At 41.0% G+C, this 17,576-nt stretch overlaps 1 protein-coding gene across 1 annotated transcript in view; it reads left to right on the top strand.

The window, feature by feature from the left end:
- Positions 1–17,576, top strand: part of hdac10 (histone deacetylase 10) — a 72,691-nt gene that overhangs the window by 27,913 nt on the left and 27,202 nt on the right. Inside the window, exons 5-12 of the mRNA XM_037683736.1 lie at positions 233–337; positions 414–482; positions 576–702; positions 7,831–7,896; positions 7,972–8,031; positions 8,270–8,359; positions 9,582–9,688; positions 9,764–9,831. Coding sequence (XP_037539664.1) covers positions 233–337; positions 414–482; positions 576–702; positions 7,831–7,896; positions 7,972–8,031; positions 8,270–8,359; positions 9,582–9,688; positions 9,764–9,831 — 692 coding nt within the window. The remainder of the gene's footprint in view (positions 1–232; positions 338–413; positions 483–575; positions 703–7,830; positions 7,897–7,971; positions 8,032–8,269; positions 8,360–9,581; positions 9,689–9,763; positions 9,832–17,576) is intronic.

The raw sequence follows: 17,576 nt of genomic DNA, 5'->3' as shown, positions 1-17,576 counted from the left end.
TTGTCCTAAAACTATGCCACAGAATTTTTGGTGGATTTGAGACAAAGGTCTCATTGTAAGTTTGGACGCTGGATAACTGAACTACCTAAATCTAATTAACATGTTTTGGTCAAAGCTTCAAAGAGCACTTACCTACTCTGGACACAGATACACACATGATCAAATCACCCACAGATCATGAGACTTGGGCATAATGAATATGTAACTAATACCTGGTGAGATTATCCAACAGACCACCAGGACACCACAGTCAGCGCAGTGCTGCTAATGGTTTCTGTGTTTTCAACAATGTGGCCATAGCAGCCCGATATGCACAGCAGAAATATGGAGTCAAAAGGTAGTATGACCTTTTATGTTTATTTATCTTTTAAGACACTCACTCGGTCTCATGCGAACACACTGCCTGTTTTCAGGGTGTTGATTGTAGACTGGGACATTCATCATGGCCAAGGAGTGCAGTATTGCTTTGAAGACGATCCAAAGTAGGTCTTCTTCATTTTAAAGAAATGTCCAAGTTTAACTGGATGTTGTTTTCAATTCTGCGTTTTGTCGGTTTTAACTGTTTTTTTATATAGCGTTCTCTACTTTTCTTGGCATCGCTATGAACATCAAAACTTTTGGCCCCAGCTCAGAGAGTCAAACTATGACAGTGTTGGCAAAGAGAAGGGAGCAGGGTTTAACATCAATGTGCCATGGAACCAGGTACTTTACATTTATTCTTCATCCAGTGAGCTGCTTTGGTTTCAGTGGTTGGTTTCTAGTCAGAAACTTCAGGGTTCAGTTCTAATGTCTTTGGCTTTGACATTAAACCTCCGCTGACCTCCAGTATGTTTTTTGGCACGTTTTTTTTGCTTTCAGTGTTTTAATCAACTGTACCCACTTAAAATCAGTTAGTTAATAAATACATCATGAACCAAAGACATACAGTGATTTTCTAAATACTTGCAAACATTGAGATATTAATCAATCTTCTTTAATATCTCTTGAATATGGGTCAAATTTCAGGTTCGTTCAACTTGTACATTTGATTACAAATTACAGTAGTCCCTCATTTATTGTGGTGGATCTGTACCCTGAAGCTCCTCGATAAGTGAAAAAATGTGAAGTAGGAATAGTAGTACAAGTAGTAAGTAGTAGTTTGTTTTAGTATACAGGTCCTTCTCAAAAAATTAGCATATTGTGATAAAGGTCATTATTTTCCATAATGTAATGATAAAAATGAAACTTTCATATATTTCAGATTGATTACACACCAAGTGAAATATTTCAGGTCTTTAATTGTTTTAATACTGATGATTATGGCATACAGCTCATGAAAACCCAAAATGCCAGTCCCAAAAAATTTGCATATCATGAAAAGGTTCTCTAAACAAGCTATTAACCTAACCATCTGAATCAACGATGTAACTCTAAACACCTGCAAAAGATTCCTGAGGCTTTTAAAAACTCCCAGCCTTGTTCATTACGCAAAACCGCAATCATGGGTAAGACTGCCGACCTGACTGCTGTCCAGAAGGCCATCATTGACATCCTCAAGCAAGAGGGTAAGACACAGAAAGAAACTGCTGAACGAATAGGCTGTTCCCAGAGTGCTGTATCAAGGCACCTCAGTGGGAAGTCTGTGGGAAGGGAAAAGTGTGGCAGAAAACGCTGCACAACGAGAAGAGGTGACCGGACCCTGTTGAGGATTGTGGAGAAGGGCCGATTCCAGACCTTGGGGGACCCGCGGAAGCAGTGGACTGAGTCTGGAGTAGAAACATCCAGAGCCACCGTGCACAGGCGTGTGCAGGAAATGGGCTACAGGTGCCGCATTCCCCAGGTCAAGCCACTTTTGAACCAGAAACAGCAGCAGAAGCACCTGACCTGGGCTACAGAGAAGCAGCACTGGACTGTTGCTCAGTGGTTCAAAGTACTTTTTTCCGGATGAAAGCAAATTTTGCATGTCATTCGGAAATTAAGGTGCCAGAGTCTGGAGGAAGACTGGGGAGAAGAAAATGCCAAAATGCCAGAAGTCCAGTGTGAAGCACCCACAGTCAGTGATGGTCTGGGGTGCCATGTCAGCTGCTTGTGTTGGTCCACTGTGTTTTATCAAGGGCAGGGTCAATGCAGCTAGCTATCAGGAGATTTTGGAGCACTTCATGCTTCCATCTGCTGAAAAGCTTTATGGAGATGAAGATTTCATTTTTCAGCACGACCTGGCACCTGCTCACAGTGCCAAAACCACTGGTAAATGGTTTACTGACCATGGTATTACTGTGCTCAATTGGCCTGCCAACTCTCCTGACCTGAACCCCATAGAGAACCTGTGGGATATTGTGAAGAGAAAGTTGAGAGACGCAAGACCCAACACTCTGGATGAGCTTAAGGCCGCTATCGAAGCATACTGGGCCTCCATAACACCTCAGCAGTGCCACAGGCTGATTGCCTCCATGCCACGCCGCATTGAAGCAGTCATTCATGCAAAAGGATTCCCGACCAAGTATTGAGTGCATAACTGAACATGATTATTTGAAGGTTGGCATTTTTTTGTATTAAAAACACTTGTCTTTCATTGGTGGGATGAAAAATGCTATTTTTTTGGGACAGGCATTTTGGGTTTTCATGAGCTGTATGCCATAATCATCAGTATTAAAACAATTAAAGACCTGAAATATTTCACTTGGTGTGCAATGAATCTGAAATATAAAAGTTTCATTTTTATCATTACATTATGGAAAATAATGACCTTTATCACAATATGCTAATTTTTTTAGAAGGACCTGTATATAAAGGTGTTTAAAACCCTTCCCACACACGCAATATTCTAAACAATGTTTCTAAACTCTAAACGCTCTAAAAAAGCACAGCATGTCATGATTTCAGCTCCCTGCCTCCTCTGCTCTCAGCCACCTGCAAATGCTCTTGACCATGCCCACTGCTCCGCTCGGCACGAAGAACAGCTGATCAGCTGCAGGAGGAGGCATATCCTGCAGTGTGGGCTGCACAGAGGAGCAGCAAGTGCTAAATAATTTAAAATAATTTATTTTAAATAAAAATTCCATGCCGATCGTGTGGCTCATCCATCAATCAGCCGATTATGTGTCATGTCCAATCTTATTTTGAAAAACTGCAATAGAGTGAGTCCGCGATAAATGAACCATGAAGTAGCGAGGGACGACTGAATTTAAAGTTATCTACATTACATTTTTGTTACATTTATGTTGTTTATTTGTCAAATGCAGGTTAACACAAGGTCAACAACGCAATGAAATGTTCAGGATAAGAAGAAATATTTGATTCGCTAAAAGAAAATAACAAACTCAAGCACAGAACAAAGTACAAAATAAAGTACCAAAAAGTGAAAAGAAATATAATATTTACAAGGTCCAAAAGAAATATAGTAAATGACAACATGGTAGAATATAAATGTGCATGTAGGATGAATTTGCATAAATATTTCCCAGGTAATAATATCAGCTTAAATTCACATGATATATAATGCACATATGATGGTAAGGTAGTGACATACATGATATAGGCACTATGGCATGAGATATGACATACATGACATACAACCACATAGTCAAGGTCAAGATTCTTTATTGTCATTCACATCACATGTGGTACATGTGGTGGAACAAAATTGTGTACACAGTGTCCCAGTTACATCCAACAAAAGTATAAAATGTAAAGAAAAACAGTAAAGTTTTTTTTTTAGTGCAGCAGCATTAAACATATTAGGTGTCACAGATTAGTGCAACGTTATTGTCAATAGTTCAGTATTATTATGAAGAGTTATCTGACAGTTTGTGAATAATAACTGTCTTTGAATCTTTTTGTGTGTGATGACAGACTCCTGTATCGTCTGCCTGAGTATAGTAGACGGAAGAGTCCTTGTGCTGGGTGGATGTGGTCCTTGATGCTGTGTGCTTTATGCAGACACATATACAGGTACAATAAAAAAAAAATGAATATTGTGAAAAAGTTAAATTTTTTTTTTTTTTCAGAAAGTGAAACTCATATTATATAGATTCATTACACAGAGTGAAATATTTCAAGCCTTTATTTCTTGTAATTTTAATGATTATATCATACAAATAATGAAAAAGCAAAACCGTGTCTCAGAAAATGAGAATATTGTGATAAAGTTCCACATTGGAAACTCATGCACACTGTGCACAGACGACTCCATGAGCTACAAATGTCACGTTCCTCAAGTCAAGCCACTCCTGAACCAGAGACAACATCAGAAAAGTCTTTTTCACAGTATTTAATTTTTTAGATGCACCTGTATAACATTTTTGGAACCTAGATTTTAAACAATCTACAAATATTAAATATTTACTTGTTGGAAAATTTACAAATATTATTTATGACCATTTCATAAAATTGAACGCAAATTTAGGTTAACAAATTTAGAATGTGAAGTGTTGTTGTTTTTTTTAACTCTTATGTATTTTTTTTTTTAAATCTATCATTACACTGATCCTGTTTTTGTTTTTATTACATAATGTCAATGTGTCATTTTGGGACTGTTCATATTTGTCGTTTGTAATCTCTTGGGTGATTCAGCTATAAATGGTCAGCTCTGATTGGGTGAATTTATATGTGATCGTTCATTTGTACCTCAAACCCTTTTGTGATATCATTTATCCACTCTGTACACTTTCACACATACACATACACTGTACACATACACATAGCGGGCTGTCAGCGAGTCAACAAATGACATGTCTGCTGATGTTTCTGTAAAATTTTCAATGCACTCAAACTTCTGTGCTCTAAAAATAAAAATTTTTCACATTAAAACAGTTCAGTGTTATTGAGTTGCATTTATGTTTTGTTATGACTTGAACCTTAGCTCTGTGTCAGAGTACACACAAAGATTCCAGTCCCCGTCAGCTGTTTTCACTACTTGGAATGTTAACGTAACAGCTGGATCATTCCATGACTGAGCCAGCACATTATAGCTCACGGTGATCATGGTGGGTCCAACCAGCTCTAAAAATAATCAGAACAAACAAACTGAAGAGAAACCCACAATGCATTATCATATTAGAATCCTCTGGCTAACTCTGATTAATAAAATCCTGACAAAATGAAGATTTATACTGAGTAGGATTCTGATAACATTTCCTTAAAGCATTTAGTCAAAACCTAGAGAAGCAAACAAACAAAAACAAGCAGAATCTTTTTTTCTTTACCTGGAGATGTCCAGACAATTTGCTGCTTGTGTCGAGGCACATCAGTACAGTAGGAGGTCCTACAGCTTGGCTCAGGACAGAATGCATTCAGATTAACAAACTTATGCGAATAAATAGGTGTGCATGCATACCGCCCCTCCCCCCCTTTTTTTAATTGGTTCATTTTTCGTGGACTCGCTCTATGGCAGTTTTTCAAAATAAGATTGGACTTGACACATAATTGGCTGATTGATGGATGAGCCGTCTTGATGGATGATGTTCTAGAATTGCGCCGCTCCAGGTGGCTGCATGTTGGAGCAGTTCTGTTACTTTCATTCTGAGATTTTGCTTTTGAAAACTTTAATTCCTCTTTTTCTGGATGTAAATCACATTTTTTGGATGAATGTTTCCTCTGGTATCGGATGCTGTGCAGCTGGAAGGATTTTTACTGAAACTTTTTTAGTTTTGGACATTTGTTATGATGCGTAACCATGGGAACAAGGCAGTTTTCTACAACCAACAGCAGCTGATTAACATCGCAAAAGCTCAAATAATATCTCAACGACAGCCCCAAATCTCAAATGAGTTGAAAAGGATGTTCTGTGGATGTATTCTCATCTACCTGCCAGCTGTGCTCGAGTACCTGACCGCTGAGATCCTGGAACTAGCAGGAAACACAGCTCACGACAGCAGAAGGACAGGATCGTCCCTCTGCACTTACAGTTTCTCCCCGTCTGCAGCGACGAGGAGCTTGGCAGACTGCTGGGAGGAGTGGCCATCGCTCTGGGAGGAGTTCTGCTCGGCATTCGGGCGGTTCTACAGCCCGGGGGAACCGAGAGGCCAGCCGAGTCTGAGTGGACGGATCGAACGGCATCTGCAGCCAGTTTCTTAGGATCCACTGTGGGATTGACCTTTACAAGAGATCCTTCCTGCCTACAGCCATCAGCATCTATAACATGTCTTAATGAAATGAGGATAAAGAGTTAGAACAACAAATAATTTCCTTTTGGGATTAATAAAGTATTTTTGAATTGAATTGAATTGAATTGAGCCGCACGATTGGCATGGAATTTTTATTTAAAATAAATTATTTTAAATTATTTAGCACCTGCTAGTCCTCTGAAAGATGGGCAGCGTGCCCGTTGCTGCTGCTATAATAGTGCTGCCCCTTATTCTTTATCAGAATACTTTTAAATAGAAAAAGGTAAGACCCATGAGGATGGATAGTGGTAGTACAAAAAAGATCTCTTCACATCTCGTCCTATCAGGACACAATTTGAGACATCAAAAACTCTACCAGCAAGCACATTTTTAAGCACATTACATATGCATTTGACATCAAGACGTTGAGATTTGTCCATGAGCACTTTCAGATAGGCCACAGTCCTGATGTTGTTGTTCAGCTGGCAGTTATGGAAGCTTGTACAGAAGTTCTCAGAGGGGATGGGGGGAGGGTTGCGATAGACAAAGCTTTTTCCTTAGTTACCCATGTCCCAGGAGAAATTTGATAGTTGGCTTGTATCTGAGGCCAAACGGGGGAGTCAGATTCAGATAAGCCACATTTGTTGATTTTCTTCAGGCAGACTGTTTTTTTCTTGTCAGCCTTGAGTTCTGCTGGAACTTTCCTGATCCAAAATGGCCAGATTAATGGGTATTCCACTCCATGATCCGTGTTATGAGCCTTCTTCAAAGTTGATCCCAAGATGCTGGTAAGGCCTAGAAGCTGCAGGTGGCCTGCGATTCTCACAAATCGCCTCCATCTTATGGTTTAGCTCATAAATCAGCTGAATTTGAGTACTCATAGCACAAACTAAACCTTCACACAGACTCGAAAGCTTTGCTATGGCCAAAACTGCTGCTGATGTATTCTTCAAAAGTTGATAAAACAGAGCCTTGCCAATGCCAAAGAGCAGAAACCTTCTATCATAAATCCAAACATATAAGCGTCTTTGGCGTCCTCCTGAGACAGAATTGAAAGACACCTCAGCTACCAAACTTCCCACGGATCTCTTATGTACCCCGCAGCGTGAGTCTCATCTGGACAAAAGGGTTCTCCAGGACCCTGTCGTTTTGTTGAAAATATTTTGTTGATTGCATTGAAAGTCCAGCTCACCAGATCCAAAATAGTATTTTTTGTTTGGGAGATGTGTGCCAGGAGCTCCAAGACAGACAGAGAGCAAAAGCAGGAGGAAGAGGAGAACAGGGGGAGAGCAGAGGCGTCTGTCTTGAGCGAGAGCCATCTTGAGCAACAGTCGTATGGCTGTGGGCAAGAGAGAAGGATGTTGAGCTTGTTTATGAACTGAACCTATTGAAGAATGTATTCCATCCTTCTGATCCTCCTTCTGCTTGAAGCTTGTGATCTTTTTCATCCCTGACCACACCTCTCTGATTTTGTTCTGCTGGAGCTTGCTCTCAAGCTTCTTCTTGTACACCTCCTTGCTGTTTCTTGTCTTGACTTTTAGTTGCTTCTGTGTACTCCTCAATAATTCCCGGTCTCCCTCCCTGAAGGCTCTTTTTTTTCTGGTGCAGTTCCTTCAGGTCAGTGGTGATCCAGGGTTTGTTAGTGGGAAAGCATCTCACTGTTCTGGTGGGGATGGTGTTGTTTACACAGAAGTTTAATAGTCGATAAACTTGACTGGATCAAATACCTCATTATGATTGTACTCAGGTGGGAATGAAAAACAGCGACTATCTGTCCGTCTTCTGCCACATTCTTCTGCCAGTCGCATATGAGGTAAGTTATTAAAAAATACAAAAAATTTTAAGTAATAATTCAAAGACGTGACTTTTTAAATTGTCTCACTTGTAGTTTTGTCCTGACTTGGTCTTGGTGTGTGCTGGCTTTGACTCAGCCATTGGAGATCCAGAGGTACCAAATACAGTTTACAACGATAAAAACATTCAAGTACACTTACAATATTTAGCTGATTTTATGTATTACAATGCATGTTACCTGTGCAAAACTTATATTTCCATCTCATCTAACAACATTTGCATGCTTCAAATGTATGTGTTCATTCAGGTTACTATAAATAATGACTCAGAGACTGACTCTGAGAAACTTTGCAACTATATAAAAAAAAAATTGTTTATGTCTTTGCTTTCAGGGGGAAATGTGTGCCACTCCAGAAATCTTTGCCCACCTGACACATCTTCTGATGAACCTAGCTGAAGGAAAACTGTGTGTCGTTCTGGAGGTTAGACAAAATGCAGTTACTCTAAATCATTAAAGCAATAGTGCTACGTTTCTTTGGTTAATGCTCGGTCCTGAAACACTCTCAGGCCTAAGCCTTGCCGCCTGTGAGTAGGGGTGTAACGGTACACTAAAATCACATTTTGGTTCGGTTCAGTTTCAAGGAGGGCTTGGTTCGGTTAATTTTTGGTACAAAAAAGGCCAAAATAAAGACTTACAAAATGTTTATTTTGAAAATATTCCAAGTAAACAAGTTCAGTCATTACAGACTTCTTAGCTGGAGGTGATCTGGTGGATGAAGAAGACTCAGCTGCTATCATCCTCAGACTGCAAACAACACAGAGATAAAAATAATTTGAGTTAATAAGATTATAATTTTAAATTAAAAAAGTTAATGAGATCTCAATAATACAATAACAATACCTCTTCTTGCACGGTCATCATATGAGGTGGTTGAATATTCTCTCTTGCTCATCATCAATGTGACATGGCTTTAAATCTGGAGTCAGGCTTGTTGACAATATAAATTTGAGCTTTTTCGTAAAGTACTGCTACAATTTTTTGGCTGAAGTGTTGACGTGATGGGATGTCGTAGGCAGCAGGGCTCAAGAACTTTAATTATATGTTTAAAGCCAGTGCATCAACATTTGGACGTAGATCCAGAGCTTTATAACTCCTACAGCTTGTGCTATTGCTTTGGACCGATCTGAATGACCTGATAAAGGTTGTTTAAATGCTGCTGTTATCAGGCTTTGCACCAAGCTGCTAGAAGAGACGTTCACATTCGGATGATGTTGTTTCAAGTGCGTTAACAAGTTAGACGTGTTGCCTGCTGCAGATCCAATCTCCGTGAAACAACGTCGACACACAGCTTTGGATTTGTTCACTTGTCTTTTAACAAGAAAGCCATAATGTTCCCAAACAGGAGACTGCAATGAGATGGCTTGTTCGTTGCCTGCTAGGCTGCTAATGCTACGCGTGCTGCAAGATAATATCGCTGTGCTGAAACACGCGTAGGAACTTTAGTTCCGCGGCACATAATCTCTCATTAAGAAAATTTAATGAGTGAGAAAATAAGCGAAACAGTACGCATGTAGACTGAACTGAACATGCTGTACCGAAACTGTTCAATACACCCACATGTACGTTACACCACTACCTGTGAGGCATCTTTTTGTTTTTCCTGTCACGTCTGAGCGACATGTTTTTCATTGATTGTTTTCCAGGGAGGATACAATTTGACTTCCCTTGCTCAGTCTGTGTGTCAGACAGTTCAGACATTACTTGGAGATCCTTTACCTCAGCTCGCAGATCTCAGCTGTCCCTACAGAAGGTATGTGTCACTGTTGGTCAAACGTTACTATCTGTGTGTTCTACAGAACTGTGGGGGGTTATTGTTGTCTTTCAGTGCACTCGAGTCTCTTCAGTGTGTCCGATCAGCCCACAGGCAGTACTGGTCCTGCCTCAAACATGCAGGTAGGATTAGCACACCTCCATGTTCATTACCCATAGGCCAAGCTGAATGCAGACAGATTGGTGATAGAATTTGGCTTGTTACACCAGGAGCAGCTAAATCAGCTGATTTATTGCACAGATCTTTTGGCTGCAGTAGTCTGTTGATAAACTCCCTTTACCGTAATTTCCTGACTATTGAGCACACCTGAATATAAGCCACACCCACAAAAAAGTACATATATAGGCCGCACTTATCTATAAGCTGCGGGTGTTCACGTTGTAACTCGAGATGTTTACACAAAGATTTTTAAAAACTTTTAATTAAATACGTAACAATAACATCCACATATATGTACAGTACTTTTTTTTCTGAACAGTGCCTGTAACACGGCTGGTTAAAAAAAAAGTACAGTAGCCTACCAGGAAGTCATCGATCGCTATCTTCATTTTCCTCCTGCGCACTATGCCCTTGAATGTGCGCTGCCTTCCATCACACAGCTGCCTTTCGAAACCAGTTGGTGATAGAGGATGTTTTTTTACACGGCTCTGCTGTCAGGATCCACTGGCAGACTGGAGCAAAAGTTGCTCTGTGCATGCGGCCAGTTTTGGGGGCCGTTTACACGGTGCGTATTTTGAGTGAATCCGCACCTTTCTCTCTGCGGTTCTGCTGTTCATTTACACGACACCAGTGGCCCCCCTCTTTGAATCCGGAGGTTTCTGAACCCACCTTCCAGAATGGAGGTTTTTGGCTGACCGCCCGCTGATAAAGTAAACATCTCCCTCTGAGGCTTTGTGTTAAACCACATGCGCGCACGCACGCGCGGTCGGACAGACGGCATATTTCTATCAACATGGCGGCAGACACAGTGCTTTCTGAACTACGTCCAAAAAAGTTCAATCTGGTCCTCTGGACATTCAAAAAAACAAAAAACAAAACAAAGCAACTGGAACTGTTTTGTTTTTTGTTTTTTTGAATGTCCAGAGGACCAGATTGAACTTTTTTGGATTTTTCTACCTGGATTATTGAGCATGCATCAGGATTTTCTGAACTACGATTGTGTAGTGAACTAGACCTCCGACATCAATCTGTCTCTGAAGACCTTCAGGGGACAGGAACTGTTATTTCATTGATTTGAATCCAGAAATACAAATTATCTCAAGAGACTATTTAATTGTATCCTGAATTAATCAATTGAAAGAACACTTTTCTTTTTTATATTATCATTAACTATTTTACAATATCTTGATAATCAAAAGTGTGTTTAGTTCATACCATTTCTAAATGTTGAAGTAAACCACTCATTTAAATCAACTGTGAAACAGTATTAATGATTTTTAAACCTCATTATACTTGGATCATACAAGTAAATGTCTATTTACGAAGTAAGTGTGCATTCACTCTTCTGTCTGTGTGAGGAGTGGACCTGTGATTTTATTTGTGGCTGCGGCAAGTTTTGCCTCACAAGTTTTGCCTCACAAGCTGTTAAGCGTTCACGTGATATATGACACTCACTTTGTAAACGCACGCCTAGTTGGACTAATGCCGCTTTTTCCAATATGCACTCGTCCAGAGGTTTTGATATTAGCTGCAACTGTTGGTGCAGAACATCATAGTCTGAACACAGTTTTTGGTACTTTACCCCTCCTTCACGTAGCTTTTCCTCATATGATTCTGCTTGTAACAACACCTGAGCTTGTGAGAGCTCTTTTTCACGTTGCAGTTTTTCTTCCCAGGTCTCCTTTACCAATTGAAACTGTGCCATGAGTTGTAGGCACTCCTCATGTGTTGTTTCGCAGGCCTCTGTCTAACGTTTCAACTTTATTTCAAGGGCTATTGTCCTGTTGGCCTCAAGGTAATATTCAGCTTTCAGCAAGAGTGCTATTTTAGCTAGCTGTTTGTAGCCCAACTTCTCTATGGCTGCAGAAGTTACACTGCTTGCCACTTCCTTGAGTTCGTCGACTAAATCTGTTGAGTTCATGCAGTCCACCTGGTCACCATATGGAGATAAGGAATTTGTGAGCAGCTTCAAAGCTTTCTCAAGCCAGTCCTTCTTTACACCACTTGGAGCAGGATTATCATTATTAGCTTTTGTTAAATCTGCCATGGTCGTATTTACTGTTTAGCAAAACCTATCTGGTTAAACTGTCACAATTTTAGAGTTTTTCAACAGGTAAATGTTTGTATTTAAGTGAGCAGTGAGTTTCACATACTATTTACCTCTGGGTTCCATCAACAGTACTGTTATAAGCCAACTTTTCAATAATTGGGCACCTGTTTTAGGTTTTACCCCATGAATATTATAAGTAAATGCTTCCTGTGGCAGTGTTACTTAATATGAGCTTAATTCTAACAGATACGATGAACCAGGCTATTTTAGTGTTTATTTACTCAAATGCACTTAAAATTAATAAACCTGCAATATTTTCTAAAAAAAGTCTGACAGCAACTTTGTAGTTTTAAACGCTCTTTAAGCAGTTTAATTTACCAGAATTTGCTATTTAAAACAGTAACTCATAAACCAAGCTTGATTAACATCTTTATTTACCCACATGCATCTTTTTCGAAATAAAATGAAAAACGAGTTTGCAGCTCTCAGTTCTGAAAAACTGTTATACTCTTTTTCAACAGCAGGTGGTGGTGCAAGCTTATTTTTACCACAGGGTGACTGTTGACTGTAGCTACACGTCTTAGACGGTAGGAGTCACTGACGACTTCCTGTGAACCGTCCTGTTGACATCCGGTCGTTAGCCGTTAGCTTCGATTAGCATTGGACGAACACGGTCCAAATCAGCATTTATAGACAGATTCAAAGCTTGAACGTGGCGTCGCTTCAAAAGCACGCTCTTTAGGCATAAACTCATCAGGTTAGGAATGAATTTAGGGCTGTCATTCAGCATTTTTAACCACTAAGGAAGACTCCGTTTAAAAAATGAGCTTCATTTCCGGGGTCATGTGACTTTACAGACACGTGGACATCGGGGTGGGCTTTTTGTGCTGACGCCTGCGTAAGTGGACGTACACGGTGTTATGTCACCAGCTTCTCGGCAAATCAGAACGTTTCACGTAGCTGTCCTCGACCAATCACAGCTCGTGTGTACCTGTGTAAGCTAGCTGTTAGCTTCAACAGTCCGACCACAATATCGCCCATTAACGCTTCGAAAATGCACAAATTACCTGTGTAAAGTAGCGAATCAGCATAGAAGCAGCTTTCTGAGTCGGTGCTCAGTTTCACAGACAGCGTCTCACCATTTAAAACACGACTCGTTCGAGTCCAATAATCAGAACGGGTCGGAACCGCAGAACCCCCAGACATGAAAGAGTTTCAAATAGAATGACGTGTCCTTCCTCTCTGCTTACAGCTTAATCACACACACAGAATGACAATTTCCAGCTTCAAAATGAACATCAACACAATTCTGTATCTTTCTGAACACCACAGCCGTGAAATATGTCTTACCAAAGTCAAAACTTGGACGTTTTATATGCCAACATGAAGCGTTTTTCCACAATATCACACTATCTCATGTCACACATAATTTATCTCTTCAGAAAACCGAACGAGCCACCATTTATGTAGTGATGTAGGGACAGCTTTCACTGTAACATACTACTAATTAATTATTCTTAAAACTAGTTCAAGCACAAAGAATATTAATTGTCCAATTACAACGGATTCTTTCTTTTTCGAGTTAAATTTCTTCCATGTGGCCAAGATAACTTGAGAGTGGAGTTTTAATCAGTGACATGAGACGTAATTTATCTTTGACCCATCAGAATAAATGCGGTCATTTATTTAACAGAATCAAAATTTAACATCAAAACATGTACACGTTGATTTGCTGATCTGTTTCTGATTAATAAACTTGGCACGATTTACTAAACAAGACAACAGAAGATTACTGATTGAGACTGATTCATCTCTGAAGGCATCTAGCTTGATTTACTGGTGAATAGAAGTTTAAAGAGAAGGAGAATAGAAGTTTAAAGATTTAAAGAGGAGGTTTAGATGGATGAAAGTTATGTGTTGAACCAGAAAATGGCACCCTTCCTCCGAATCCAGCTCAGCCCTCCGGTACACTCAGGGCGTGCAACGACTTTGTTACCTTAGCAGAGGATACATCAACTCTGGAACAGAGGTCCATGGGCACGCTCCCTTTTCAGCGTCTCCGGTCAGAGTGGCTGGGGTCGTCAGAAGTCATGACGAAGTACTCAGTTCAACAGAATAAGCTTCCTTAGAAGTTGAGCATTTAATGCTTGGGTTGAGTCACAGCCGAGGCAGGCTGTGACTACGCTGGAATGGATGGACCCTTGGCACATGGTCAAATCCATCAGCTACTTAGTTCAGCTGGAAGACCCCAGTAAGACTGAGTCTTCCATGTAAGGCTGAAAGTTCCAAGAAGACTGGAAAAACTCAAAGACTGGAAAAGACTCTGGAAGACTGAATAGTTACAAGAAGTGTTGACTTTTAAAGGGTATCCACTTCCTGTCACTTGGTACTTCCTGATTGGTTGAAACAACCAGCAGGGGTGTAGTTTTAGTGATGTCAGAGGGTTATTAGAAGTCAACAGACAGCAGAAATGTTTTAAGAACGGTTAGTACAGACAGAGAAATATTTTAAAGAAGTGAGAGAAAGCAGGTGCCAGCCAGTTCTTATTTACTGTCCGAGAGTTTTAAAAACAAGGCACTTCGTTCTCATAACTTGTCTCTGACTTTCGACCGACATCAGGTCCACTCCTCACACAGACAGAAGAGTGAATGCACACTTCGTAAATAGACATTTACTTGTATGATCCAAGTCTAATGAGGTTTAAAAATCATTAATACTGTTTCACAGTTGATTTAAATGAACAGGATACAATTAAATAGTCTCTTGATGAGATAATTTGTATTTCTGGATTCAAATCAATGAAATAACAGTTCCTGTCCCCTGAAGGTCTTCAGAGACTGATTGATGTCGGAGGTCTAGTTCACTACAATTGATGGAATATATTTTTAATCTCGTAGTTTATCTACGTCAGATTCCAGGTGCTGTGACCGACATCTGTGTTGGAAGAGACACAGTCGAATCCAGTTCTAATGTCGCTGTTTATAGAACGAGGCACGCGCACACGTCGTGCTGCACTATAACATACTAAATGTGCTAAATAATAACAGTTTAATAATAATAAACAGTATTTATGTTAGTGTGTGAGATATAATGAATCTCTGAGCTAAATCAAGCTATCTGGACATTATGTAATTCAAATTTAAAATGATGCTAAACATATTGCATGTTACTAAAGTTGAAAATGAAGACATCAGGTTTAATTTTTTTAAATTTATTCAACACCACAAACTGTATGTCACATAAACACTGATAATTCAACTGAACACACTATTAAAAACAAGTTAACTGAACTATAAACTACATTAATGAACTGGACTCTGCTCTGTTTTCAGTTTTGCGCTTTTAGCCCAGAGGAAAGGAGCGTGCCGAGGCAGCACGCATGCGCATTAGGTGAAGGTACAAAATTCACAGCACCAACTAATGACACAGCATGGTAACTTCAGCGGATTCGGGAGGGCAGGGGGGGGATTCCTCCGGATGCATGTAAACACAAAATCCGTCCGTGTCAACGCGGATCTTTTCTCTAATTAACATATGAAAAAAAACTATGTTTCCCCCCACCGTGTCCGTGTAAATAGGGCCTTGGTCAATGATTTCTCGTTGTTATTCGTCCAAGACTCCCACTGAGCTCAGAGTGCCACATTAATGCACCATTCACACTTATTTTGAGTGGCTGCAAATTGTTGTGGGGGCAAACGAAATGAAGTTTCCCCCTCCCTGGGGACACAATGGGGGGGGGGGGGGGTTTCGTTCCCGTCCTGCCCCTCCCCAATTGGGGAAGGAGGAAGTTTCATTGGTCCTCTCCCCCCCGTGACCTGTTCAGTAATTTCATTGATCAGATTTTTAAAAACTTTAATTTGTACAGGCAGTCTCATTGAGTCACGAGGACCCACCCTCCAAGAGAGACATGTTTTGGGCAGCTATGTGAGCTCCCGGGCGCGACGAGGCTAAATATTTTGGCAGCATGAAGCTCGTTAGCCTGTCAAAAACAAAATAACTGTCACGGTCAGCGGCCCCCGCTGCCCCCCCCCATCTGCCTAAGCCTCTGCTTTCTCCTTCAAGCTGCAACCAGGAACCAACTGTCATGGTCAGCGGCCCCCTTTGCCCCCCCATCTGCCTAAGCCTCTGCTTTCTCCTTCAAGCTGCAACCAGGAACCAACTGTCACGGTCAGCGGCCCCCGCTGCCCCCCCATCTGCCTAAGCCTCTGCCTTCTCCTTCAAGCTGCAACCAGGAACCAACATTAATATCTTCAAACAATCATCCCACAAACTAAATCATTTCCTTCCATTTCAAGGTTCTGTCTCTGTCTGCTCTTTATATTTTTGTTGTTCTGCTCTGTGTGTGATTTTCTGTTTATCTGATTCTGTTATTTTCCACTCAACCCTCAGTCTGCCTCTCCACTCAGTCTTTATCATTCGCACCTGTCCCTCATCAGCCACCTGCCCAGGTGCTCTCATGACTCACTCTCCCTCTGTCTCATAAAAAGCCTTTCTCTCCTTCACTCCTTGTCCGGTGATTGTTCTGTGTTCACAGATTTCTCAGTCCTCCTCTGTCTTGTCAGTTTTTTGTCCATCTGATGATCTGCTCTGCCTAGTTTCTGATCCTGTCTGCCAAAGTAAGTTTTGCTGCACCGACAGCCTTTTGTTTTGTTATTTAAAATAAATTATTTTTATTTTAAACTCCTGCCTCGCTCGCCTCCCTGCAATTGGGTTCCAACCTCGAGGATCGTGACAATAACACACATTAGCCATAGCTTTGTATAAGCCGCGGTGTTCAACGCGTGTGGAAAAAAGTAGCGGCTTATAGTCTGGAAATTACGGCATTCTAAATTCCATAAATGTACACAACCACAATTTCTAATTATTCTATTTTATAATTCTAGTCATTGCTCCAAAAAAGCGGCTTGACATGACTATCTCAGACTAATGAAAGCAGAAAAAGTTTCATTCATTATGTTTAAAAATCACCATCAGCAGTTAATGTTTGTTCTATTTCGTATAGGCTTCGCCCTTTAAGGCTATTGCTAGTGGGTGTATCCCTTCGCGCGCAGCGCAGCACTGAAAACTTTAGTCCACGCCCACCTACTGTGTGGGCCTCACCCCCGGTCCGTATAAATTATGGTTAGACTGGGTAATCGGCTCCCATTTTTTCTTCAGCCAGCTAGCTAGCACTGTCAGAAGAACGAAGAAGGAAAAGTTGTCCAGCTTTGACCGGCACAACCTTTGCTAAGGATGCCTGGGTCTCCGCCACGCCAACCTCCAGCCGTTCCGGTGAGCTCCTTCTCCCCGAGGAGAAGCAGAGACAAGCTGCCTTATTCAAGGTAAGCGCCGTGGAGTGCTTTTGCGTGGCGGGCCGCTGGACGACGCCATCGCCTTTTCTAACATTTTTTCCTCACGATAATCAAATGATTTCCTCAAAAAAGATGATGTTAGCAGCAGCCCCGCTGAATGTTTTTCAGTGGAGGGCCGCTACCCGCTGGACGACGCCATTGCCTTTTCTAACATTTTTTTCTCGCGGTGAATCAGATGATTGCCTCGAAAAAGGCGTTGGTGGCAGCAGCTCCGCTGAATGTTTTATTTTTTTTTCTGTGGCGGGACGCTATGCCTGGGACTGTCGTAACCGCGGGGAACCCAGATTTGTATGAGACCCGGAACGAG

The sequence above is a fragment of the Nematolebias whitei genome, chromosome 10 (genome assembly GCF_014905685.2).
Source record: "Nematolebias whitei isolate Nwh7 chromosome 10, NemWhi1, whole genome shotgun sequence".
In the NCBI taxonomy this organism is placed as follows: domain Eukaryota; kingdom Metazoa; phylum Chordata; class Actinopteri; order Cyprinodontiformes; family Rivulidae; genus Nematolebias; species Nematolebias whitei.
The sequence above is the reverse complement of the archived record's forward strand: the minus strand, read 5'-3'. Positions and strand labels throughout refer to the sequence as shown.